This window comes from Xiphophorus hellerii, chromosome 8, assembly GCF_003331165.1.
Source record: "Xiphophorus hellerii strain 12219 chromosome 8, Xiphophorus_hellerii-4.1, whole genome shotgun sequence".
NCBI lineage: Eukaryota > Metazoa > Chordata > Actinopteri > Cyprinodontiformes > Poeciliidae > Xiphophorus > Xiphophorus hellerii.
The window spans coordinates 2,024,223-2,045,484 of record NC_045679.1 but is presented as its reverse complement, the minus strand read 5'-3'; the positions used below and the strand labels follow the sequence as shown (position 1 = coordinate 2,045,484).

Genomic DNA, 21,262 nt, shown 5'->3' with positions numbered 1-21,262 from the left:
TATTGAAAAAACAGGAGGTGTTTTGTTTAAAGTGGTTGGATTGTTTTTGAGAAGCAGTGAAGAAAAACAAAAAGGTGCAAAAAGGGAATTTTGCCTAATATGTCCAAAATAAGATGAATTAAATGTTAACATTTAAGCTGCTAAAACTTTAATGTTTAGTTTTAGCAGCTAAAACAGCTGATAGTTTTAGTTGTATTTTGCTAAAACCAGGTAAAAACCATGTTGATGACTTTGATTCCAGAGGAATGCCGTACCTACAGTGAAGCACGGTGGTGACAGCAGGATGATTGGGGCTGCAGAAAGAACAAAGAATGGATTTAGCAATAGATTAACGTGAAAAACGTCCCAGATGGGCTGAAGTCTTATTCTGCCAGAGCAGCACGGTTCCAGTGGACCTGATGGCTCGGAGTTATTCTTCTGGTGCCATGAAGTCACCAAACTGAGCTAAACACACACAGACGGAGGGGTTGCCCCGGCGATGGACGTGGTTTGTCCCCGCAGTGACTTTTTCTCTTCTGTTTTGGGCAGAGAAACTCAAACATTCATTCGGCTCGATTACGTCAACCGGCAACAAAGGAGAACAAAGACGCAGAGTCACCAGAGATGAATGGAAGAAGACAAAGAGACGGATATGAAAGAGGGAAACAGAGAGAGGAGAGGAGAGGAGAGGAGAGGAGAGGAGAGGAGAGGAGAGGAGAGGAGAGGAGAGGAGAGGAGAGGAGAGGAGAGGAGAGGAGAGGAGAGGAGAGGAGAGGAGAGGAGAGGAGAGGAGAGGAGAGGAGAGGAGAGGAGAGGAGAAGAACTCTTCATCGATTTTCCTCCAGGCTCTCAGAGCTTTTTAATTTCAGCTGTTTTACTTCCATTTTAATAATCGATTATTAAACATAACACAACGTGTTTCACCTTCAGGTCTCAGTGAGTGAAACAGACACGTGTTTCTTCACGGCTCGACTTTCATTCACTCCAAATCACACAAACTCCAAACGAAGCCAAACTACCGAGTCCAGAGAGACGCAAACCGACTCGACTGAATCCAAACCGGCAGGTTCATGAAGAGGACACGGCAGAAAAAACGATTCCATCTGTAAACCGCCGGACACAACAACCAACCAGCAGAGAAAAACTTCTCTGTTCCACATGTTGAATTTCACAAACTGGACCTTTAACCCGAGTTTGTTCTGGTAGAAACAAACCAAGCTGGTATTAATATCTGTATTCGCCCTGATATTGATAAAAAAATCAGTCTATTTAGTCTAACTCTATACTTTATTAATTATTATTATTATTATTATTATTATTATTATTATTATTATTATTATTATTATTATTATTATTATTATTATTATTATTATTATTATTATTATTATTGCTCTTCCTGAACCATTTTAAAGATTTGCTGCAGTTTATTGGTTACATGTTTGACAAGTCAACCTGTTATTTTAGTTCCTTTATTATTTATTTTATATGTTATATAATTTGCATGTTAAAGTCAAATTAAATTTGTTTTTAAAGCTTGTGAAGTTATTGGTGTAATTAAATGTGATGTCCTGAAGTAAAGTTAGCAAATAAATGTAGAAATCGATACATTTATGTCTGTGTTGAAAAACCAAACATTTTAAGTCAATTCGTCTGTTTTTCTGTATCAGATCAATTTCAGCCGATATTAAACCTCAGATATCGTATCAGAAATGAGTTTTATCTTTTTTATCATCCACACTTTTAGTAAAACTATAAAACTTTTTGCAGTTTTACTAAAAAACTAATAAATCTGTTTTGTTTTCTTTGAGGCACCAATCTGAGTTTGCAGTGAAACTAATGTGAGCGCATATATTTATACAAGCGAACGATAATGTGTTGAATATTTCACATATTTCATATTTACTAAATCGCCACACTCTGACGTTCCAGCTTTTTGTCTACGGAACACCAAAAGGGCCAAAAAGGCAAGAAATTTCACGTTTCACAAACAGTTTAAACTGCCGTCACAATTTAAAGGGTTTTCAAAAGAACCACAGCATCAGCCAGTCATTTTCCAACCAGAGTCTTCCTCAGATGAAGAACCAATCACAACCGCAGCTGATGATTATTTTAGTAATCAATTATTCTGACGATTATTTGATTAATCTGATTAAAGAATATTGGTACATTCTGCAGATATTTCATTTAACCATTTTATATAACATTAGAAATACATTAAACAATTTAATTAAAATCATTTTAAACAAGGAAATAAAGATTTTAGTAAATCTGAATCAGGAGAAAATAAAACAAATTTATAGACAAAAGTGATTTTATCTTAGATGCAAAATGTATTTTGTACAGTTTTGGCTTAATTATTGTTCTGAATATGTTTCATTAGCAAAAGGCATTTTTAAAATTTATACTCCAGCTTATAATTACTAAATTAGTTAACGGTTATTTCAATAATCAATCCATTCCAATTAATCCAATAAATCCAATTAATCCGATTAATCCGATTAATCGTTTCAGCCCGTTCCAGGAAGTGGAAAAAAAAGCTAAATTGTGGAATTTAAATAAAACAAAAAAAAACACTAGAGAACATAAAATTACATTTTGTAGCTCAATAATATGTAGTGAATCTTACAATTATGCGTAATTTGTGCATTTCAGGTGATATTTCTACATTTCTTCTCTAAAATTCAGTCACCCCTCTTCTACTTTTGTAAAGTTTGCTACTAACAAAATATGAGAATTTCTGGAAAAATCTTTAATCTTTTATTTATTTTGGTTCCCACTTCACTATGCTTTAGAAAAACAAAACTTCCAGCTAAATGTTGAATAAAATCCATGAAGTTTCTCTGAAACGGATAAACTTCCTGGCTCATCCATCACAGCCGATAAACTAAAACTACCAACCAGCAGGTTTCTCATTTCTGGAGTTTCACGTTTCCCTTTTGTCTTCCTGCTTTGGGTAAAATACGATTCTTCGCTGTAACTTTACTCCAGGACGGAGGAGAAAGGCGGCGCGGTCAGAACCAGGCGACGCAGCTGGAGGTAAAACAGCTGCAAGACGTGAAGCAGGGAGGATTAATGTCAGTCCGACATTCACTGTAAACAACTTAATGTAGGACTGAACATGGAAAAATAAAAACATTAATCACTGTGTGGCTCATTTCTCTGATTTACTCTCCTTTGTATTTTATTGTCATCTTTTAAATGAAATTATTTGAGTTCCTGCTTTAATTTTCTATCTTTTCTTGGTTCCACATATATTTAGTTTAATTTATTGTTAAATTTGTTCAGTTTTCTAAAACTATGTAGCCAAAAACTGTTGATATAAATCTGCTAGCCGGAGGAGCTAACAGCGCTAATGCTAGCTGCTAGCTTATTTTTCAGTAACAAAAAACATTTAAAAGTGGTCAGTAATTTTCTACACCTTTTCTTTTTAACTATTAATAAACAAATAAAGTTATTTAAGGGTATTTGTGACTGATTAAACTATGAATATGTCATTAATAATCTACCTTGAATAAACTGCAGGTGAAAAAACATAAAATAGATAAAATTTTACAGATAATTATGAGTTTTACGTATCGCAAAGAACTTTTTAATAGGCCGTTGTTGAAAATGAGAATTTATCCTCAATCAGCTTTACTAATTAAATAAATGTTAAATAAAAAAAAATTAAGATTAACTTTTAGTTTAAAAGAATAATAACATATTTTAAAGATTTAATTTGTTTTTGAATTTTCATCCCACTTTAATGGTTTAGCTCAATTTTAACAATGTTGTTTTTAAATGCTTTTTAAAGTTAATGAGCAGTAAAATATTTACCCTCTAAGCTCAGTAACTGGTTTATCTGGTGAGGAACTGGAGCCACTCTGCTCTGCAGAATGGTTTTAATTCAGTCACAATGGACGGATTACCAGCATAAACAACCTATTTAAAGTCTTTCCACGGCATCTCAGCTGGAGTTAAGTCCAGACTTTGACTAAGCCACTCCAGAACTTTCATTTATTTATTACTTTTAACCCTTTAGAGGTGCTGCAGGTGTTTTGGATCTTTGTTTTTCTGTAAAAATGAGTTTAAACTAAACTGGCTGCACTTTCTCCGTCAGGATAATCCTTTCTGCTACAATGTGATTTAAATAATTTAACTAAAGAAGATAAAATCTAAAATAAATGTAATTTCTTAAGGGGAAAATATCTTTCTAGCTCAGACTGCTCTCTAACCTTTGACCTCTGATTATGAGACATTAAATAGTTCTTAGATGTTTTAAATCTTCTGTTTTATTTTATTTTTGATTGTTTTATTTTATTTTTGTTTCACAAATGTTGGAGTAAATATGAATCTCTTTGATCAACTGTTTTTCTTTCACATGTATAAATAAACTTTTTGTTTTTGATGCTGTTTTGTACAATAACATGAAAAACATGGAATATATTACAGAATAAAATGAAAATAAAACAACAAATAAATAAATTAAACGACCCAAAGAAAACAATATTTATCTTGATTAAGGAGAAAATGCTTGATTTAAGTGGTCAAAGGTCAGAGGTTACATAAAATTAGATGAATACCTCAGATCAAAGGAGTTCAAAGTAGGGTGCGGGGGCCATTTGTGGGCCGTGGACTGACTTTATATGGTCCACTGACCACAGGGCAAAACTTTTAGATCAAGATCTACTTAGAAAAATGTTTTATGGAAAAAAAGTTAAAGTTCCAGTTAGTTGTAGTTTTTTCCACCATTAATTACAAATTAACAAAATTGTTTTCTTAATTTTCATCATCTTGTTTTAGGTAACTGTGCTGTAGCCCTCATTTTTCTCACTTTACTCTTCAAAAAAGATAATTATTGTAGTGAATGAAAATGACATATTTTAGCTGCTTAGAGTCAAATACAGCTCCAATCAGCATACAGGCCTTTACAGCATCGAGTCCAACAAGTTGGAGTAAGGATTAACCGCCTTAAGGTTTTCAGAAAAGATGATTATAAAAGATCTAAAATCTGTGATGGTTTGATAGTTAAAGTCAGAGGAAATCAGACTTACGGCTCTGACAGGAAGCTCCCGGCGCAGCGATCTCTGTTTGGATGTCAGAGTCTCTGCTGCGCTTTGATCCAATCAGGAAACGCACCAATCAGAACGGCCGGATGGACGCACCAATCAGAACGGCCGGACGGACGCACCAATCAGAGCGGCCGGACGGACGCACCAACAGGAGAGGCAAGGTGTGTGTGGAGACGACGTCACCACACACACCTTTTGTTTCTCTGACAGCAAGGATGGAGGAGTGCAAAGCTAACAATAAAAGCAGCTAACACCTGCTGACATCACACACACACCTTTCTGACAGCAGAGGATAAACACACACACACACACGCCAACACACGCACACACACACACACACAGACACACACAGAGACACACACTCGTCTTTATGATCCCTGAAGGAGGAAAGTTTACAGATAATCCTGATTCTCTGTTTTTTCTAACTATAATTTCATGAGAGTTAGCCCCAGACATGCTAATGCTAACGCTAACAGATTTTGGGGTGAATCTGCCTCCAATCCTGGATGAACTTTAATTGACCTCAGGTCTTCACAGGTTGATCAATAGTTGCTTTGCAAAGGATTTTGCTGACGTCATTTTGCCGTGACGTTTTGCTAACTCACACCTCCAACGTCCAGATTAGCAAACGGCTAAAACAGGTTGATAGAAGCGTCTATGCTGATGATAATCAGTAATTATGTTCGATGGATCAGCACCATGTAGCTACGACGTTTCCTCATGAATCCTGTAGAGGCAACAAGAGTTTTCCTGACTGCGTTAGCATAGCTAGCAAAAGTGGTTTAGCAAACCAAGATGCTTCTGTGAAAACAGTTTGGTTCTTCAGAAAAAATGATGTAAAAAGCAGCAAAATACCAAAATAAAACTTTTAAAGATCTTCAGAAAGATTTTTTCGTTTTTTTGCTGAAATTTGATTTTCTCTTTGCGTTGTTGTTCATCTACAAAAATGATTCCTGTGTGAACGGTTTACCACCCCAAAGCCGTATAATCCGCATGCGCAGAAGAAAAAGGTAAACGTCAGACAGCAGCGTAATGTTTGTGGAAGTAATAATGGATCAATAAAGTGTTTGATCAACAGAGTTTATCTGACACTTTATGCTGCAGAGCATCAAACACCAAAACATCTGTAACTCGCTGCTCCAAAATGAGCCGATTTCAACCAATTTGTCCTAAATTTTGTCCTATATTAAGAATATTCTTTGTACTCTATCAATTAGAACCAAGGAAGAAATAAAAAAATATTTATTTAAATATTATAACAGCAGAAACTGAAGAGAAAATAAACAGCAAATCAAACCATCAGAGAAGAATTGATGAAAAGCAACAACAGATTAGGAAACAGAGGTTGGTGTGGAACCAGGAAGAAATGAGAACAATGCAAAACGCTGCAGCCTCCAGCAGAACCAGTAAAATATTAAACAGCCCCGTTAGTTTTGCTCTTAAGACTTTTATAGATGGTGAGTTTTGAGTCACATCAGTACAATCTATTGAGTCTCAATCTATAATCTCTGGAGTAAATATCTAAAAATATTCTGTAGAAACTGTCAGAGCCGATACAAACAGCGGTTCAAAGGTTAGCGTGGTTAGCGTGGTTAGCGCGCCGCTGCTGCGCAGCAATCAGACGAAACGCAGCACAAACCTGCGACCAGCCGACATTTCTCTGTTCCCCATCAGATCCCAGCAGGACGCGGATCAGAACCGTTTCACCGACCGCCACGCCTTCCACAGTGACCAGGTGTGCTGCTGCACCTGTCCTACTGTGTGTGTGTCTCTGTGTGTGTGTCGGGGTGTGGGCGTGTGTGTCTGCATGTGGGGGTGTGTCTGTGTCTGGGTGTGTGTGTGTGTGTGTGTTTGGGGTCTAAAGTCTAAAGTCCTGCATGTCTTCCAGTCAGTAGCAGCAGCGCTCCTTGTCACACCCCAAACCCAAATACACACCAGGCTGAGCTAATGCCAAAGCCTCAACACTAACAGGTATATTTGGCCTATTCAAAGTATGTTTGCTACATTTTTATTCTCAGGTAATGAGATTCCAGTCTGCTCCGCTCAGACGTTTTATAGTCACTATCACTTTAAATCCAAATAAGCTGCTGGCCCCAACTCAGATGCAAACCGATGTAAAATTACATGTTTGAAAAGCAGAAGTGGAGCCTCCTGCGCAGAATGCACCACATGGTTTCTGGATTATAAGTCAACAAGGCTGGTCACAATACATCAATTAATCTCATAATAAACTAAAATTAGCTCAATAATTTCCTTTTGCATAATTTATTGTTTTTCTGTTTCCACCAAAAACTGGAGATAAAAGTTTCAGTTTGGTGTTTTGGTCTCAACTAGACGTTTGTTGAAAGATAATTGTGTTCAGACAGATTTCATAAATAATTTGATTTTTGTTTCACCAGTTTTTTAAAATTTTTATCTTGGATATTTAAAATGTCTCCCAGTGTTAAACGTTCTTGAGAATTATTGATATTTGATTATTTGTTCTTGCATTAAATTACCTGAAAACCATCTCAAAAAACAATAATATCATTTATCGCAATAAATCATTTTTGTAAATCATTTCTACTGGGATATTTGTCTCCAGACCTCCTGCTGTTTGTTTGATTAAAACTCACTAATAATAAATCTGTTGTTGGATTTATAAACTCATTTTAATTCCTAAACTCTGTCTGGAGCAGATATATTGAAATATATATACAGTATATATATACATATATATATATATATATATATATATATATATATATATATATATATATATATATATATATATATATATACATATATATATATATATATATTGAAACAGCAGGACAAACTGTTTGTTGTCCTGCTAAACCTGAAGAGTTTCATTAATTTGTGTTTTTCTGTTTTCACCTGCTGAAAAGCGCGATGGAAAAACTCAGCTTCTGTGAATTTTATCTTTACATTTTATAAAAATACTGAAATAAATACCAATATTTATGTAGCTTTATTAATAACTGGGAACAGAATCTTATCTTGATCAATAAGGACGTCCTCCATTTTGATTTATTAAAAATCCTGTTTGTTTGTTTAAAGGTCTGCTGGATGTTTTCTAATATTATCCAGCCTGACCTCTGACCTCTGACCTCCTCCTGGCCTTCTGGATTCACATCCAGGAGATAAAATTATTCCAGCAGATCCTGAAACTTTCTGAGGGGAAATTCCCACAGATTCCAGTTAAATCCCATTAATCATTAAAGCTCCATGTTTCCAGGAACAAACGCTCAGATTCATAAAAATGAAGAACTGGCTCCAGATGTATTGAGCTTCATTTTAAAATAATTATGACAGTAAATGAATAAAAACCTGCGGACGGTGAGCTTCAGCGTCTTGAAGGATCCTTTGATCAGAGCGATGGCTTCCTGTCTGTAGCCGCTCAGCTCCACGTCGTTGATGATGATGATCTCGTCCCCGACCAGCAGAGGGCGCTCCACGCTGTCCGCCTTACCCCCGTCTTCCACCTGGAAGAAGAAACAAAAATTCACCGCTAGAATCAAACTAAAATATTATTTATTGTCCCACAGACGAGACAATTTGCTGCAACAGCAGAAAAGTGACGATGTAGGTAAAAGTATAAAAATATATTTTTTAAAAAGACATAAAATACATCACAGGTACCAAAAAGAGCGTATTCTGATCCAAAGAAATACTCAACTGATCAGAAACGTCTAAGAAAATTACAAAACCTGAATTCATTTCTGTATTTTATAGGAGAGACAATAAAACTGTGAAAACAACAGAAATGTTTTTTAAAATGAGTAAAACTGGAAATAACAGAAGTGGAGTTTACAGTAATAATAATAATAAAAGCAGTAAAAATGGCCGCCGTCATCGTCACCAGATCAGAACCAGCTGAAGGAAGCTGATATAAATAAAGCATAGTTAATGGAAACAGACATTTTTTATTCTGGTGGATGGTCTGCTCTGAGTCAAACCAACCTGTTCCCCTCCTGGCCTGTAGGGGCGCTGCACCGATAACCACTGAAGAAACGACACAAAATCCTCTGAAGACACTGAGAGCAACTTCCTTCTTCACCAGATGGGAATTAAAATGGACTGGCTTCAGATTTTAGTGGTTGGAGGATTTCTGGATTTCTATTTCTTCCATTAATGCGTCAATAGCTAGTTTCTTTTGGTTGCATTTACCCAGAATGCCCTGCCCTGTAGTCCACTTCCTGCTTTTGAAGCGGTCTCCAGTCCACTTGGCGTTCACATATAAAACCAAATTCACTTCAACCGAACCCAGCCTGGTAATTGGAGTTCAATTAGCATTCAGAGCAACCAAATCAGACTTCCTAGAAAAATGGACCGGAGTCAGTTTAAAGTGGACCGGAGTCAGTTTAAAGTGGACCGGAGTCAGTTTAAAGTGGACCGGAGTCAGTTTAAAGTGGACCGGAGTCGGATTACAGTGGACCGGAGTCAGATTAAAGTGGACCGGAGTCAGTTTAAAGTGGACCGGAGTCAGGTTAAAGTGGACCGGAGTCAAGTTAAAGTGGACCGGAGTCAGTTTAAAGTGGACCGGAGTCAAGTTAAAGTGGACCGGAGTCAGTTTAAAGTGGACCGGAGTCGGATTACAGTGGACCGGAGTCGGATTACAGTGGACCGGAGTCAGTTTAAAGTGGACCGTAGTCAGTTAAAAATGGACTGGAGTCAGTTTAAAGCGGACTGAACTCTTTTCTCCCTCGTGTGGTGAGCTGCTCGGTTCTTTTTCTACGTCTCAGTTGTTCTTAGATTCTGTTGTTGCTCCAAATCGGCTCCATAAAACCCGGCTCTCCTTCCAGGATCTTTGCGATCGTTCAGAGTTCTGGCAGATCGTCGTCGTCTTAATGTTCCGGTTTTATGGAGAAACCCAAACTCATAGACTCTCTGAAGACAGTCCGTCCTGCAGCTGCAGACAGACTGACAGGTATCAATAAGCCCCGCCCCTCTGCTACAGCACCGCCAAGCCTTTCAGCGTGGGCGGGTTCTGGGTGTGTCGCAACCCAAACCCATCAGAACCAGAACCGATGCCGAGTTTTTTCCTCACTCATGTTTAATGGTGATAAATATAAACATGTAAGGAGCTCAGAGTGGAAGGAAAACGGACAGAAACCCGTCCTGAGTTCTGCAGAACCGTCCACACGCCTGCAGTGTTTGACTGTTAGGAGATAAATAAACCCAAATAAGGACGGCAGAAACACCGAGAGACTGGGTGTGTGCGTGTGTGTGTGTGTGTGTGTGTGTGTGTGTGTGTGTGTGTATGTCGCTTCGGTACTCCAGCTGAAATTCATTATCCAGCAGATGGAGAAACCCAAGCAGAGCCTCTCAGGCTGTTATAGCAGCACTGAGACAATAATCAATAAAAAACTAAAAACCTCCAATAATCAATAAAAACCAGCAGAGAAACTGATCCTGGATCTGATTGATGAGACAGAAAATAATAAAAATAAATGATCATTCAGTCAGGATGGATGGAGGAAATTTAAATATCAGGTTTAAAAAGCAAAAACTTGTGAAAAAATCCAGTAAATTGTATTAAAAGTCAAAACATATTTTTAACTGGCTTAAAATAAATAAATAAAAAGATTAAGATAAATCCATAAAGTTTATAAAAAACATAAATATTTTTTTAAAAATATGTAAAAATATTAAAATTTAGCCATTTAGTGACTGTAAAAGTGCAAAAGCCATAAAAATTTTTGCTGAAATATAATATAAAATCAAGAAAAATAATGAAGAAAATAATAAACCTGTAAATAAATAATATGATTATCGCTCCACATGTGAAGAATCAGAGCGATCGGATCGGATCGGATCCGATCCGGTTCCGAACCGTTGGACATGACGCCGTCGCTGCGTTCAAATGCATCAGGAAAACAGATTACTCACATCTCTGTCCCACTTTAGTTTCTCCGTCAGCAGCTGCTGATTTGCATTTTAATAAAACCAGGTCAGCAGCGACTGATGAGCTTCGTTAACGGTGAGATTTTAAACTATGACTTCATTATTTTAAAGAAACAGGAAAAAATGGTGAAACAGTTTTAAGGCTTCAGTTTTAAGGCTCAACCAATCAGACGCTGAAAACGTTTTGGGAATATTTCCAGTCAAAAACTGTCATTAAACAAGGACTTTCTCCAAACCCTTCAGTGGGTTTTCTTTCACACATCTCTTAAGGCTGTGAAAAGTTTCTTCTATCACACTTTTTCCTTCCACTAAACTTTCCATTATTATGCTTGGTTGGACACATCAGTCTTTATCATTTCCTTATTCACTGTTTGGAGCCAAGAAATGACAAACTGTCAAGTCAGCATCTTCCTAATGTTTAAGTCACAAACTGGCGCTAACACAAAATGTTTGCATTATAAAACTAGTTATTGGTTAGCTTAGCTTAGCTTAGCCAAACATATATGAACTGATAAAATTAAACAAAATGTATTAACCTAAAAACGATGATTAGATCTGGCTGCTCGTTAATTATGTCATCCTGAAAAAGAGTCGCAGTTTCCCGGGTTAATGCTAAGCTACTATGACATAAGCTAACATTAGAAAACATAAGTTTAAGCTATGCTAAGCTAAGTTCAGGTTAGCTAGGCTAATCGTAAGCTACACAAAGCTAAACTAATATAAACTTAAAGTGAGCCAACTAAAAGCTAAACTAAATCATGCTAAGCTAAGCTGAAGTAAGTCAACTTATCCAGTTTTCATTATTTACTTTCTTGTCCATGTTTTTCCTTCCACTAAACCTTTCACTATTATAACTGGATATAGTGGACTTTAGCATTTGCTTTCCTTCCTTATGGAGTGAGAACATGACCAGCAAGTTAGCAGCATTCCTAAAGACTGGGTAAAGTATTAGCTGGGTTAGCTTAGCCATGAAGTGACAAACAACTTATTAAAAAGACAGAAAAGAGAAAAACTGTAAGTCATGTAAAATGGAAATGATGAAGTAATTGATTTGTGGTGATTGGCCTACATGTTAGTATGTTTTTTAGATGTATATTTGTGTATTTATAAATACATATATATATATATATATATATATATATATATATATATATATATATATATATATATATATATATATATATATATATACATATGTATTCATGTTCATATTTCTAGTTTAGCTTGTTTTGTATTTTTCTGATTATTTTATCATATTTTCATTGAATTAACTTTGTAAATATGCCCTGATGCCCCCTGCTGGCCCTGTTAGGAACAGCTCGGTTCGCTTATGACTGGAGCCGGCTGATGGAAAAGTTTTTCACTTGTCGGGTTTAATGTGTAAAACGAGCCTGAACTCTGATTTTCCTGACCTTGGAGATGATGAGCGGCTGTCCGTGCTCCAGGCCGCCCTGCACGGTGAAGCCCCACGGCGCTCCTCCCTGCAGCCGGGCCTCCACCAGCACCCATCCGCCTCCCTGTCCTCCGCCCGCCGGCTGGAGCCCCGCCCGGCCGCGGCGCTCCATGCCCGGCCCGCGGGGACGGCGCTCAGCCCGGCTGCGGTGCTGGAGCCCAGAATGAGCTGCTACACTCCGGGTCGCTCACAGGTGCATCGCCGCTCATTTATAAATCCCGGTTTGCGGGGAAAACAAGGCAGCAGGAGGAGTTTTGCGCCTTTCCTGCAAAGTGCATTCCTGTAGCGCAGAGAGCGGCTGATCGAGTCCGGGGGAAAAAAGCCGCCCGGATTCAACCTGGAAAGATTCCCGAAAGTTTGTGGAGAGCGGAAGAAGAATCAAAGTGAGACTCAGATCTGCTGAAAATGAATCCAAAGTCTTTCCTCTCTCTCTCTCTCTCTCTCTCTCTCTCTCTCTCTCTCTCTGCCCGAAATCAGTTTAGCATCACAATAGGATTTACTGCGACTCACCGAGCAAAGAGAAAAGACACAGAAAGAGGAGGAGTGAAGTGGAGAGAGGGAGAGGTATGAGAAGGAGAGAAAGAAAAGGCCAAACAAGGTCCAGAAAAAAACAAAGTGAAGAAAAGTGGAACAAAAATGCAGATAAGCTGAGAATAAAAGGAGGATGTTGGAGTGAAAGGCTGTTTGCGTTCACACTGGAACCAGATTACTGCTAAAAACCAGATTAAACTTCCTTCATGATTAATTATCCAACCAGAACTAAAATCATCTGATTAGAAACAACTTTTACAAAAAAAGATCCTGGAACCACAGGAGGCGGATCTTCTGCTTTCAGTTAGACCCCGCCCACAAAATGGGTTTTAATTTTTAAAAACACGCCCCCTCTCAGAGGCTACGGAGCTAAAGTAGGGTCATAAAGTTTGCTAAACATAATCTAACTGGAAAAAAAAGTTTCAAACTGAAACAAAAAGATTTAAAACTGAAAAATGTTTTAGTTTCAAATCTTTTTTGATCAGAAGTTCACTGGTGGGACTATAGATCCCTTCTGGACCTGCGGTTCCGTCTATGACCGGATAAACATGGGGACTGAAGGTCCGATAAATGGGAGACGTTGGACAGACGGAGGGATAACATCCAGTACTGACTCTGTTCACCATTATTGTCCAGTCTGGAAGCAAGAGGTTAGCTTCCCAAGCTAACAAAGAGCCACAGCCTCTTCAGCTACTTCTAGCTTTGCTCTGAGGCCTCACCACGTAAAACTCATCCTAAACTATGAGAAGCGATGAGTAGCAGGAGGCCCTCTTTACCCTGAACCTGTGAACTTTGCTACTGACAGCCATTTTGGTAGGCAGTTGCTATGACAACAATAAACAAGCCACAAGATTACAACTAGTTCTCCCCTTGTTCCTGTCTAACTATTGTACAATAACCAAAAAGAGATGTAAGGTCTACCATAAATATAGATTTGCAAAAAAACCTTTAAATTATCCAGTGAACTATGGTTACTTCCGGTGGGAACCGGAAATGAGAACAAAATCGTTTCCATAGTAACCCTCCCAGGAATGTGGTGGATAATCAATCAGTACATTATAACTATCTATTACTCGATCACAACTTTTGAGAACTCTACCCACCGCTGTGATATTAAGATAAATATCAGCAACATTTATTGCAAAACTAGCAAATTAGCTTAGCTAATGTAGCTGTTAGCTAAGACAGACATGTAGCCTACATGTTTGTTACTACATGTTAGTTTACCAGTTACCAGAACCTGCTGTATTAACCAGAACTTTTCTCCAACTCAGAGAAAACTAAAAGATGGAGTCCAGGATGCTGAGACCAGCTAAGCTAAGCTAAGCTAAGCTAAGCTAACCCTGAGAGGAGTCTGAGCAAAAATAATGCTTCAAACTGATGTTTTATATTTATAAACCAAATGGATCCAGAGCGTCTTTTAGACAACAGGAGCTGATTAAAGGAAGTTAAACGTCTGTAAAGTCCTGCTGGTGAAACCCGTGAAGCAGGTCGGCGCTCCGGAAAGTTCACATTCTGCAGATTGTTTCTAACTGTAGAGAAACGGCTGCAGAAAAACCAGCAGAGAAAGAAAGAGGCGGGTTTATCAGACACCGCCACCTAGCGGTCAAAAAACAAAACACAGCCGCCTCAGAATGAATGATGTTTTATTAAAAGGATGAATGACTGATCTGTTCAGATTCACGATTCATTCCTGTTTATTTTTAACGTCTGAACTTCAGCTCTAGAACTTTAATATGAATAAACTCAGAATATTAACAATGAGAAAGGAATTAATTTGTGCATTCATAAATAAAAATAAAAATAAAAGCACAAAAAATTAAATATAACAGGAAAACTAAACCAAAAGAAAATATTTATTGATGCGTTTAAATTTGGTAAGGCACTGTGGTATCAACTAAAACACTTTAAAACAGAATTAGGAAGTATTACAGTGCAAATAAAAACAAAAAGTCTTTAAATACAGCATTAAATATTTCTATTTAAATATGAACATGAATGATGTTTTAGGGCCACAATAAGAAAAAATGAAATAAATTATGAGAAGACAATATTTAGACAATAAAATTAAATACTACAAGAAAAACAATCACATGAGAATAAAGTTGTAAAATTCTGAGTAAAGTTGAAATAGTATAAAAAATAGTATTTTGAGAATAAAGTGGGAATTTTATGACTTTATCCTCATTATTTCACTTTTTTCTTGTAATTTTAGGACTTTGTTGTTACAATGTTATTACTATTTTAATTTTATTTTTTTTATTTTTAGGATCTTATTTTCATATTATTTTGACTTTATTCTTAAAAGTTTAGAACTTTTTTGTAATTTTCTGACTATTTTGAATCATTTTGACTATTTTATGACTATTTTCATGTTATTTAGATTTTATTATAATTTGATGATTTTATTTTATTTTTTAATCTTTTTGTCGTTATTATTTTGACATTATTCTCATATTTTATTTCTATATTCTCTCAGTGGCCCAGTACTTTGCTGTAAACTCTACAGTATTTTTTGAAGTGTTTTTCATCCGTCCTCCTCCAGGTTGTGAATCGTCTCGATGATTTTCTTCTTCATCCTCTTCACTTTGTGCGGCGGCGCCTCGTTCAGACATTCCTCCACGTACTTCAGGAAGCCGGCGTGCGGCGCCTCGCCGCGGCGCCCGCTCCTCGGCGCCGCCGCCGGCCGGCCCGCTCGCTTCCTGCTGCGGGTCGAAGACGAGGAGGAGGAGGAGGAAGAGCAGGAGAGCCAGGAGCGCGGCGGGGTCGGGGCCGGCGGGACGGCCGGGTTCTGGGCGGAGGCGGGCCGGGTCTGGGCGAAGGCCTCGTCGCTGTCGGAGTCGCAGAGGAACAGCAGGTCCAGGTAGTGCCTCCACTTGGGCAGGTAGAAATCCTCGGAACCGCAGGTTCTGTTGGCGCTCACCGCCTTGTGCTCCCGCTGGAAGATGGTCCGCAGGTTCCTGAACTTCGTCTTGATGTCTTCCACTGGAACAGGGAGGAGAACAGAGGCTGGTGGGTTCTGGTTCTGGTTCTGGTTCCGGCTCTGGTTCCAGGCCGGCCCGGTTACCTGTGAACGGGACGGGCTCTCCGGCGGACAGCAGGCCGCTCAGCGTCTCCAGCAGGCTCTGCCGCAGCAGCCGGTTCCGGAAGCTGTCGACCCGATGGTTCCACAGGCAGCTGTGCTCTGAAACACAGACACAAGCTGAAAAGTGTGGTGTGTTCATGTGCGTTCGCCTGCTGGCGGGTCAGTACTCTGTAGAACTACGGCTGGACATTCAAGTTATCGTTTATCGTTTCAATTATCATAAATTAAAACAAACTCAATAATTTTTATGATTTATTGTTTTTCTACCAAAATCTGGATGAAAAAAGTTTCAGTTTGATGAAATTATTTATGAAGGACAGTTTTGTTTACAGACACTCAAAACAACAATATTATTGTTTATCTGAAAAGCTTCGTCAAGCAAAATTAGTTTTTAAAGTAATATTATATTAATGACATAATTAATTTCTAATGAATATTTAACACCGGAACTGGAAGACATTTTAAATATCCAAAATAAATAAACAAAACAAATAAAATAAATCATAAAGTCTCTGAAAACAAAATCATTCTTCATAAAAAGAAGCTGAGACCAAAACACCAAACTGAAAACTTTTATCATCCAAAAACAATAAATTAATCAGATGGAAATTAGTGACTTTTAGTTTAATTTATCATGCGATTAATTGATTTATTGCTTATTGCACCAGATCTAAATACAATATTTATCATCAATATTCATCAATATGAATTACTGACTTAAATGAAGCTCCTATATGTTGCTGAAAAGTTACGTTTAAGTTAGTTTTGTCTGATTTTAAGTGTACTAATATATTAGCAGTAGAAACTGGACTAAAACCACTAGTTGTGTTTTTACAGTGTAATGGACCCGGTTTGGACTAACCGGCGTAAAACGAGATCAGCTGCTGAACTTTGGCTTCGCTCCAGAGGCAGCGCGACTCGCCGCTCGCCCTGTCGTCAGCCGGAACCAAAACCCGACCGGGCTTCCTGTCCGGCGGCGATCCGGACGGCGCTCTGGGATCCATTAGCTCGGTCTGGTCTGGAGCTGATGGGAACAAACCCTGGAAGGCGGAGCAGCTGATGGTGTTGCTCTCCGTCTTTATGCTGCAGGCGTCGAAGGAGGAGGCGGAGACGCCGCTTTGGGAGCAGGAAGTCCGGCTTCCTTCATGCGGGCCGTCAGGAAACTCGTCTTCCTCAAACGACTCGCAGAGGAAGAGCATCTGGTGGAAGTGTTTCCACTTGGACACGTAGGGTTGGTCCGAGGTTCTGCTCGCCTGGACCGCCTTGAATTCCCGGTTAAAAACCGTCCGAAGGTTCTTGAACTTGGATTTTACGTCTCCCACTGCAAAAAATGACATAAATTTTAATGTTAAGAAGCCAAAAAAGGAGGAATGTGGTTCTGACTGCAGATTTAAGGTGGACCTGATCAACAGCTCTATAGATATGTCATGATGTTTCATGTTTTTAGCACTTTGGCTACTTTTTCATTTCCCAAACAGCTGCAAGCTAAAAACTGGAGCTGGATGCAGCTTTGACACGATCTGAAAAGATTTTTAAAAAACTTCATTTCCAGTTCAAAACAGAAAACTAGCGGAAGCTGCCTGTGTTTAGTAGATTCCTTTATGCTAACAGTATCTTAGCTTAGAATACTGTAGCTTACAGAAACCTATTTTAGTTTAGCTTAATAAAACATACCATATAATACCTCAATTTAATTAATTAATCTTAGCCTTCATTAACCTATTTAGCTTACTTTAGCTTCACCTAGCTAACATCACCTTAGGCTAGCCTCTTATAAGTTTATCTTAGCTTATCTAATGTTAGCATAGTGAACCTTAGCTAAGTTTGACTTATCCAGCTCCCTCTCACTTTATCTTAGCTTTCTCTTAGTTTAGCTTAGCTTAAACTACCAAGGATTTATTTGACTTTGCTCATTATAGTTCAGTTTAATTTCCCTTAAATTTAGCTTAGTTTAATTTTACCTATCTAGTTTAATCTTAGCTTAGCTAACTTTATATTAGTCACCCTGAAAATTGGCTTAGCTTAATTTAGCATTGTTAAATTTTGCCTGCCTTGTTTAACCTTAGCTTAGCCTTTTAAACTTAATTTAATTTTGCCTACTCAACGTACCATTAGCTTAGCTAACCTTAGCTTAGCCTTTTAAACTTGCTGTAAATTATAAAGATTTGAAACAGAGACAAAAAAGCGGCCGAAGTCCAGAGTAAAATTCTTCATTTTGGACTTTTTAAAACCTTAAAAGTCCTTTAGCTTGTGATGAATTTGATCAGAACAGAAAGGAGGATCAGGAGTTTCTGAGTCGTTTTTACCAGAAAACAGAACCAGCTGGTCCGAGAGCCGGATCCTGAGGGACTCCAGGAGTTTCTGTCTGAGTTGCCGGTTGTTGTGATTCTCAGACTTCCTGTTCCACAGACAGCCGTGCTCTGCACACATCAACGCAGAAACAAATGTCTGTCAGGAGCAAACCGACGCCTCGTCTCTCCCTGAAGCCGCGGTTTCATTTATTCACCTGCGTAGAACGCGATGAGCTCCCGCTCCCTCTCCTCCGTCCATAAGCTCCTCCCAGCGGCGCCGCCTGAGGAAGAGGAGTGGAGGAAGGAGATGCCGAGTCCGGGGGAGGTGGGCGGGAGCCAGCTCTCCTCTGCAGGCGGGGAGGGCGGCGTCTCGTCGGCGCCCTCCTCTGGCTCGCAGCAGCCCTGCAGGAAGCTCAGCTGCTGGTAGTGCTTCCACTGCGGCACCAGGCCGGCCTCGCCGCTCTGACGCACCAGCTTGTACTGGCGCTGGAACGTCGTACGCAGGTTCTTAAACTTGTTCTTGATGTCTTCCACTGGAAGAAGAAGAACACAGAAAAGATGAGATGGTACCAGAATGCTGAGGTCAAAGGTCAGACGTTTCCAGAAATATTCATTTACAGCCAGTTTAGAAATAAATATGAAAAACAGGATGGATGGTTGGAAATCCAACAATCTCATCATTCTGGCTGATCGTCATTTTTAAATCCAAGCACCAGACCTTCCTGTTGGTTTCAGATCTAGCAATCCGGCACTTCTTCTCACATTTAAAAGCTTTGGTCAAACATTTAAAGCTGCAGTGGTTCTGGTCAGAGCTGTTAGCGGTGCAGCGTTAGCCACAGCGGTACCTGTGAACGGAACGGGAGGCGGCTGGAAGGAGAGCAGGATCCGGAGGTGCTCCAGGGTTTTCCATCGCAGATCCCGGTTCTTGTAGTTCTCTGACTTGTAGTTCCACAAACAGCTGTTCTCTAGAGAACAAGGAGACACTTAGCCACAGTCTGAGCAATTAGCTTCACCATGTTTGGCTTCTTTCACACACATATACACCCGTGTTTGGGGCAAACAGCTTCTTTTATAGACGTTATCTTTTCCACACAAAGCCGAGTCAAATATTGACACCACATCGTTTAAAAAAATATTGTAAGAATATATATTTAATATAAGTACAGACAGAATCAATTTCAGAAGAGTTTTCATCCTATAAATCTACTCCTTAGTGTTGTTATAAACATGCCAAACCCATAGGGGGCAGTGTAGCGCTAAGCTAAAACCTGTCAGCCAATCAGATTGCTTCAAAACAAACACCACTTCCTGCTAGGAATCATTTGTGGGTTGAGCTACTTTTAAATAGCAGATTATTAGAATATAAATTAATTAAAACAAGACGATGTTGTTTGGGAATAATTTCAAATTATGTAGATATATTGGTGAATTATTTGTTGGAGATTCTAAAACGAGGGACTAAATCTGTTTTTCCATGTAAACACAGACAACTGCAGTGTTTTCACAAATCTGATCCTAAATAATCATTTTAATGACGTTAAACAGTTTTAATGTGGATGAAAGGACCAAACACACAACATGGATTAGATTTTCCACACATCCAGCTTTGTGTGGACGAGGCCTTAACAATAATTTAATACTTTCATTTTACTCAAAAACTATTTGAAAGATGTTCAGAAAGTCATCAAACTGGAATAAACTCCTGATTTTATGGAAGATAACGTCAACAATGAAAGATTAATCATTAAGCATCTTTTCCTGTTAATTCCTGACCAAATTAGTTTCTTCTGTCACTGAATTAGAGCTTAATACTCACAGTAATATACTGTAATACTCTATATTACACAGTAATATACTGTAATACTCTATATTACACAGTAATATACTGTGTTAATACTCAGTAATATAACCGTTAGCAAAAATATTTAAGTTTAATGTCATCATCGCATTAACCAAAGATGCTAAAGATGTTTATTATGATCTAGTTTCCATTCATTTAAACAGGAAACGTTTAAATGAATAAAGTTAATTTGAAATATTGCAATGATTTTTCAATTTACAATAACTATGGATATATGACTGTTTTTAGTTGGCTTTTATCAGCCAGCTGACTGACAGTGCACAACCACAGGTTGGGGAAGAATTGTGTTAATGGAAGATTATTATATTGAAACCTTGATACTGGAAACCAGCTTGAAAACAAATTTAAAAACCATTAATCTGGAAAATAAATGAGTTTTAAAAAGGTCCAGAATCCCAAGAAATGCTTTAAAAGACATTAATTGATCCTAGAGAGAATTATTGCTGATATCTTTCCAATCTGGCATCGTGTAAAATAACTATCATTTTGGTTTAGTGAAGCTTTAACTTTAAATATCAACCAACCTTTCATATTTGACAGTTAAGAGAATATTTCAGCAATAAACACCATAAATGATCATTTTAATAATTGCATAATCTTCCGGTGATGAACGTCTTTGATAATTAATCTGGTTTAAAATCTTTTAAACACAGAAATCCAAATGAAACGTCCATAAAACCGCAGGAGGAAAAGCTTTGTCTGAATTAGTTGCAGTTTGGACAAATAACCCGTAACCTTCATTCCGGTTGCTCGTCGATTGTTGCTGAAAGTCGTTGCTTTCGTCGAGCAACGGTTGCCTTCCCCTCCTCCCCCACTCTAACGTCCCAAAACTGTTGCTTGTTTTAGCAACGCGGTGCCGAGGAAAGCGAACCGGAACCGAGTCCGTATGGAGAGGAAAACCGGACCGAACATGTCGGACTTACTGGAGAAAAACGCAATGAGCGTCCTCTCCTTCTCCTCCGTCCAGCTCCTCTCCGGAGCCGCTGCCATGTTTGTTGTTGCCGTTCAGGCCGTCATCCAGTTGGCCGCGAGGCCACGTGACCTGAAAACCGAAGCGCTGATTGGCCGAGCAGTTGGCGTTCCTGAATTATGCCTGAAGTTGCC

The 21,262-nt window shown here is 38.6% G+C and overlaps 2 protein-coding genes across 3 annotated transcripts in view; both read right to left on the bottom strand.

Annotated features, from left to right (window-relative positions):
* shroom3 (shroom family member 3) overlaps window positions 1-12,891 on the bottom strand; it is a 43,378-nt gene extending 30,487 nt beyond the window's left edge. The window contains exons 1-2 of one of the 2 annotated variants that reach the window (XM_032569450.1): window positions 12,350-12,891; window positions 8,361-8,515 (exon numbers count right to left, since the gene is read on the bottom strand). In XM_032569450.1, the coding sequence (XP_032425341.1) occupies window positions 8,361-8,515; window positions 12,350-12,502 (308 nt within the window). In that variant the 5' untranslated portion in view covers window positions 12,503-12,891. Of the gene's footprint in view, window positions 1-6,669; window positions 6,768-8,360; window positions 8,516-12,349 lie in introns of those variants that run through there. The other variant, XM_032569451.1, reaches the window with a different exon arrangement.
* Window positions 12,892-15,307: 2,416 nt separating this feature from the next.
* On the bottom strand, window positions 15,308-21,204 carry LOC116725088 (uncharacterized). The gene is made up of 7 exons (XM_032570986.1): window positions 21,082-21,204; window positions 19,143-19,262; window positions 18,513-18,830; window positions 18,313-18,426; window positions 16,869-17,327; window positions 15,989-16,105; window positions 15,308-15,906 (listed from the first exon to the last, which is right to left on the bottom strand). Exons 1-7 carry the CDS (start codon window positions 21,146-21,148, stop codon window positions 15,449-15,451), a joined length of 1,653 nt encoding a protein of 550 aa, XP_032426877.1. The 5' UTR covers window positions 21,149-21,204; the 3' UTR covers window positions 15,308-15,448.
* Between the last annotated feature and the right edge of the window lie 58 nt (window positions 21,205-21,262).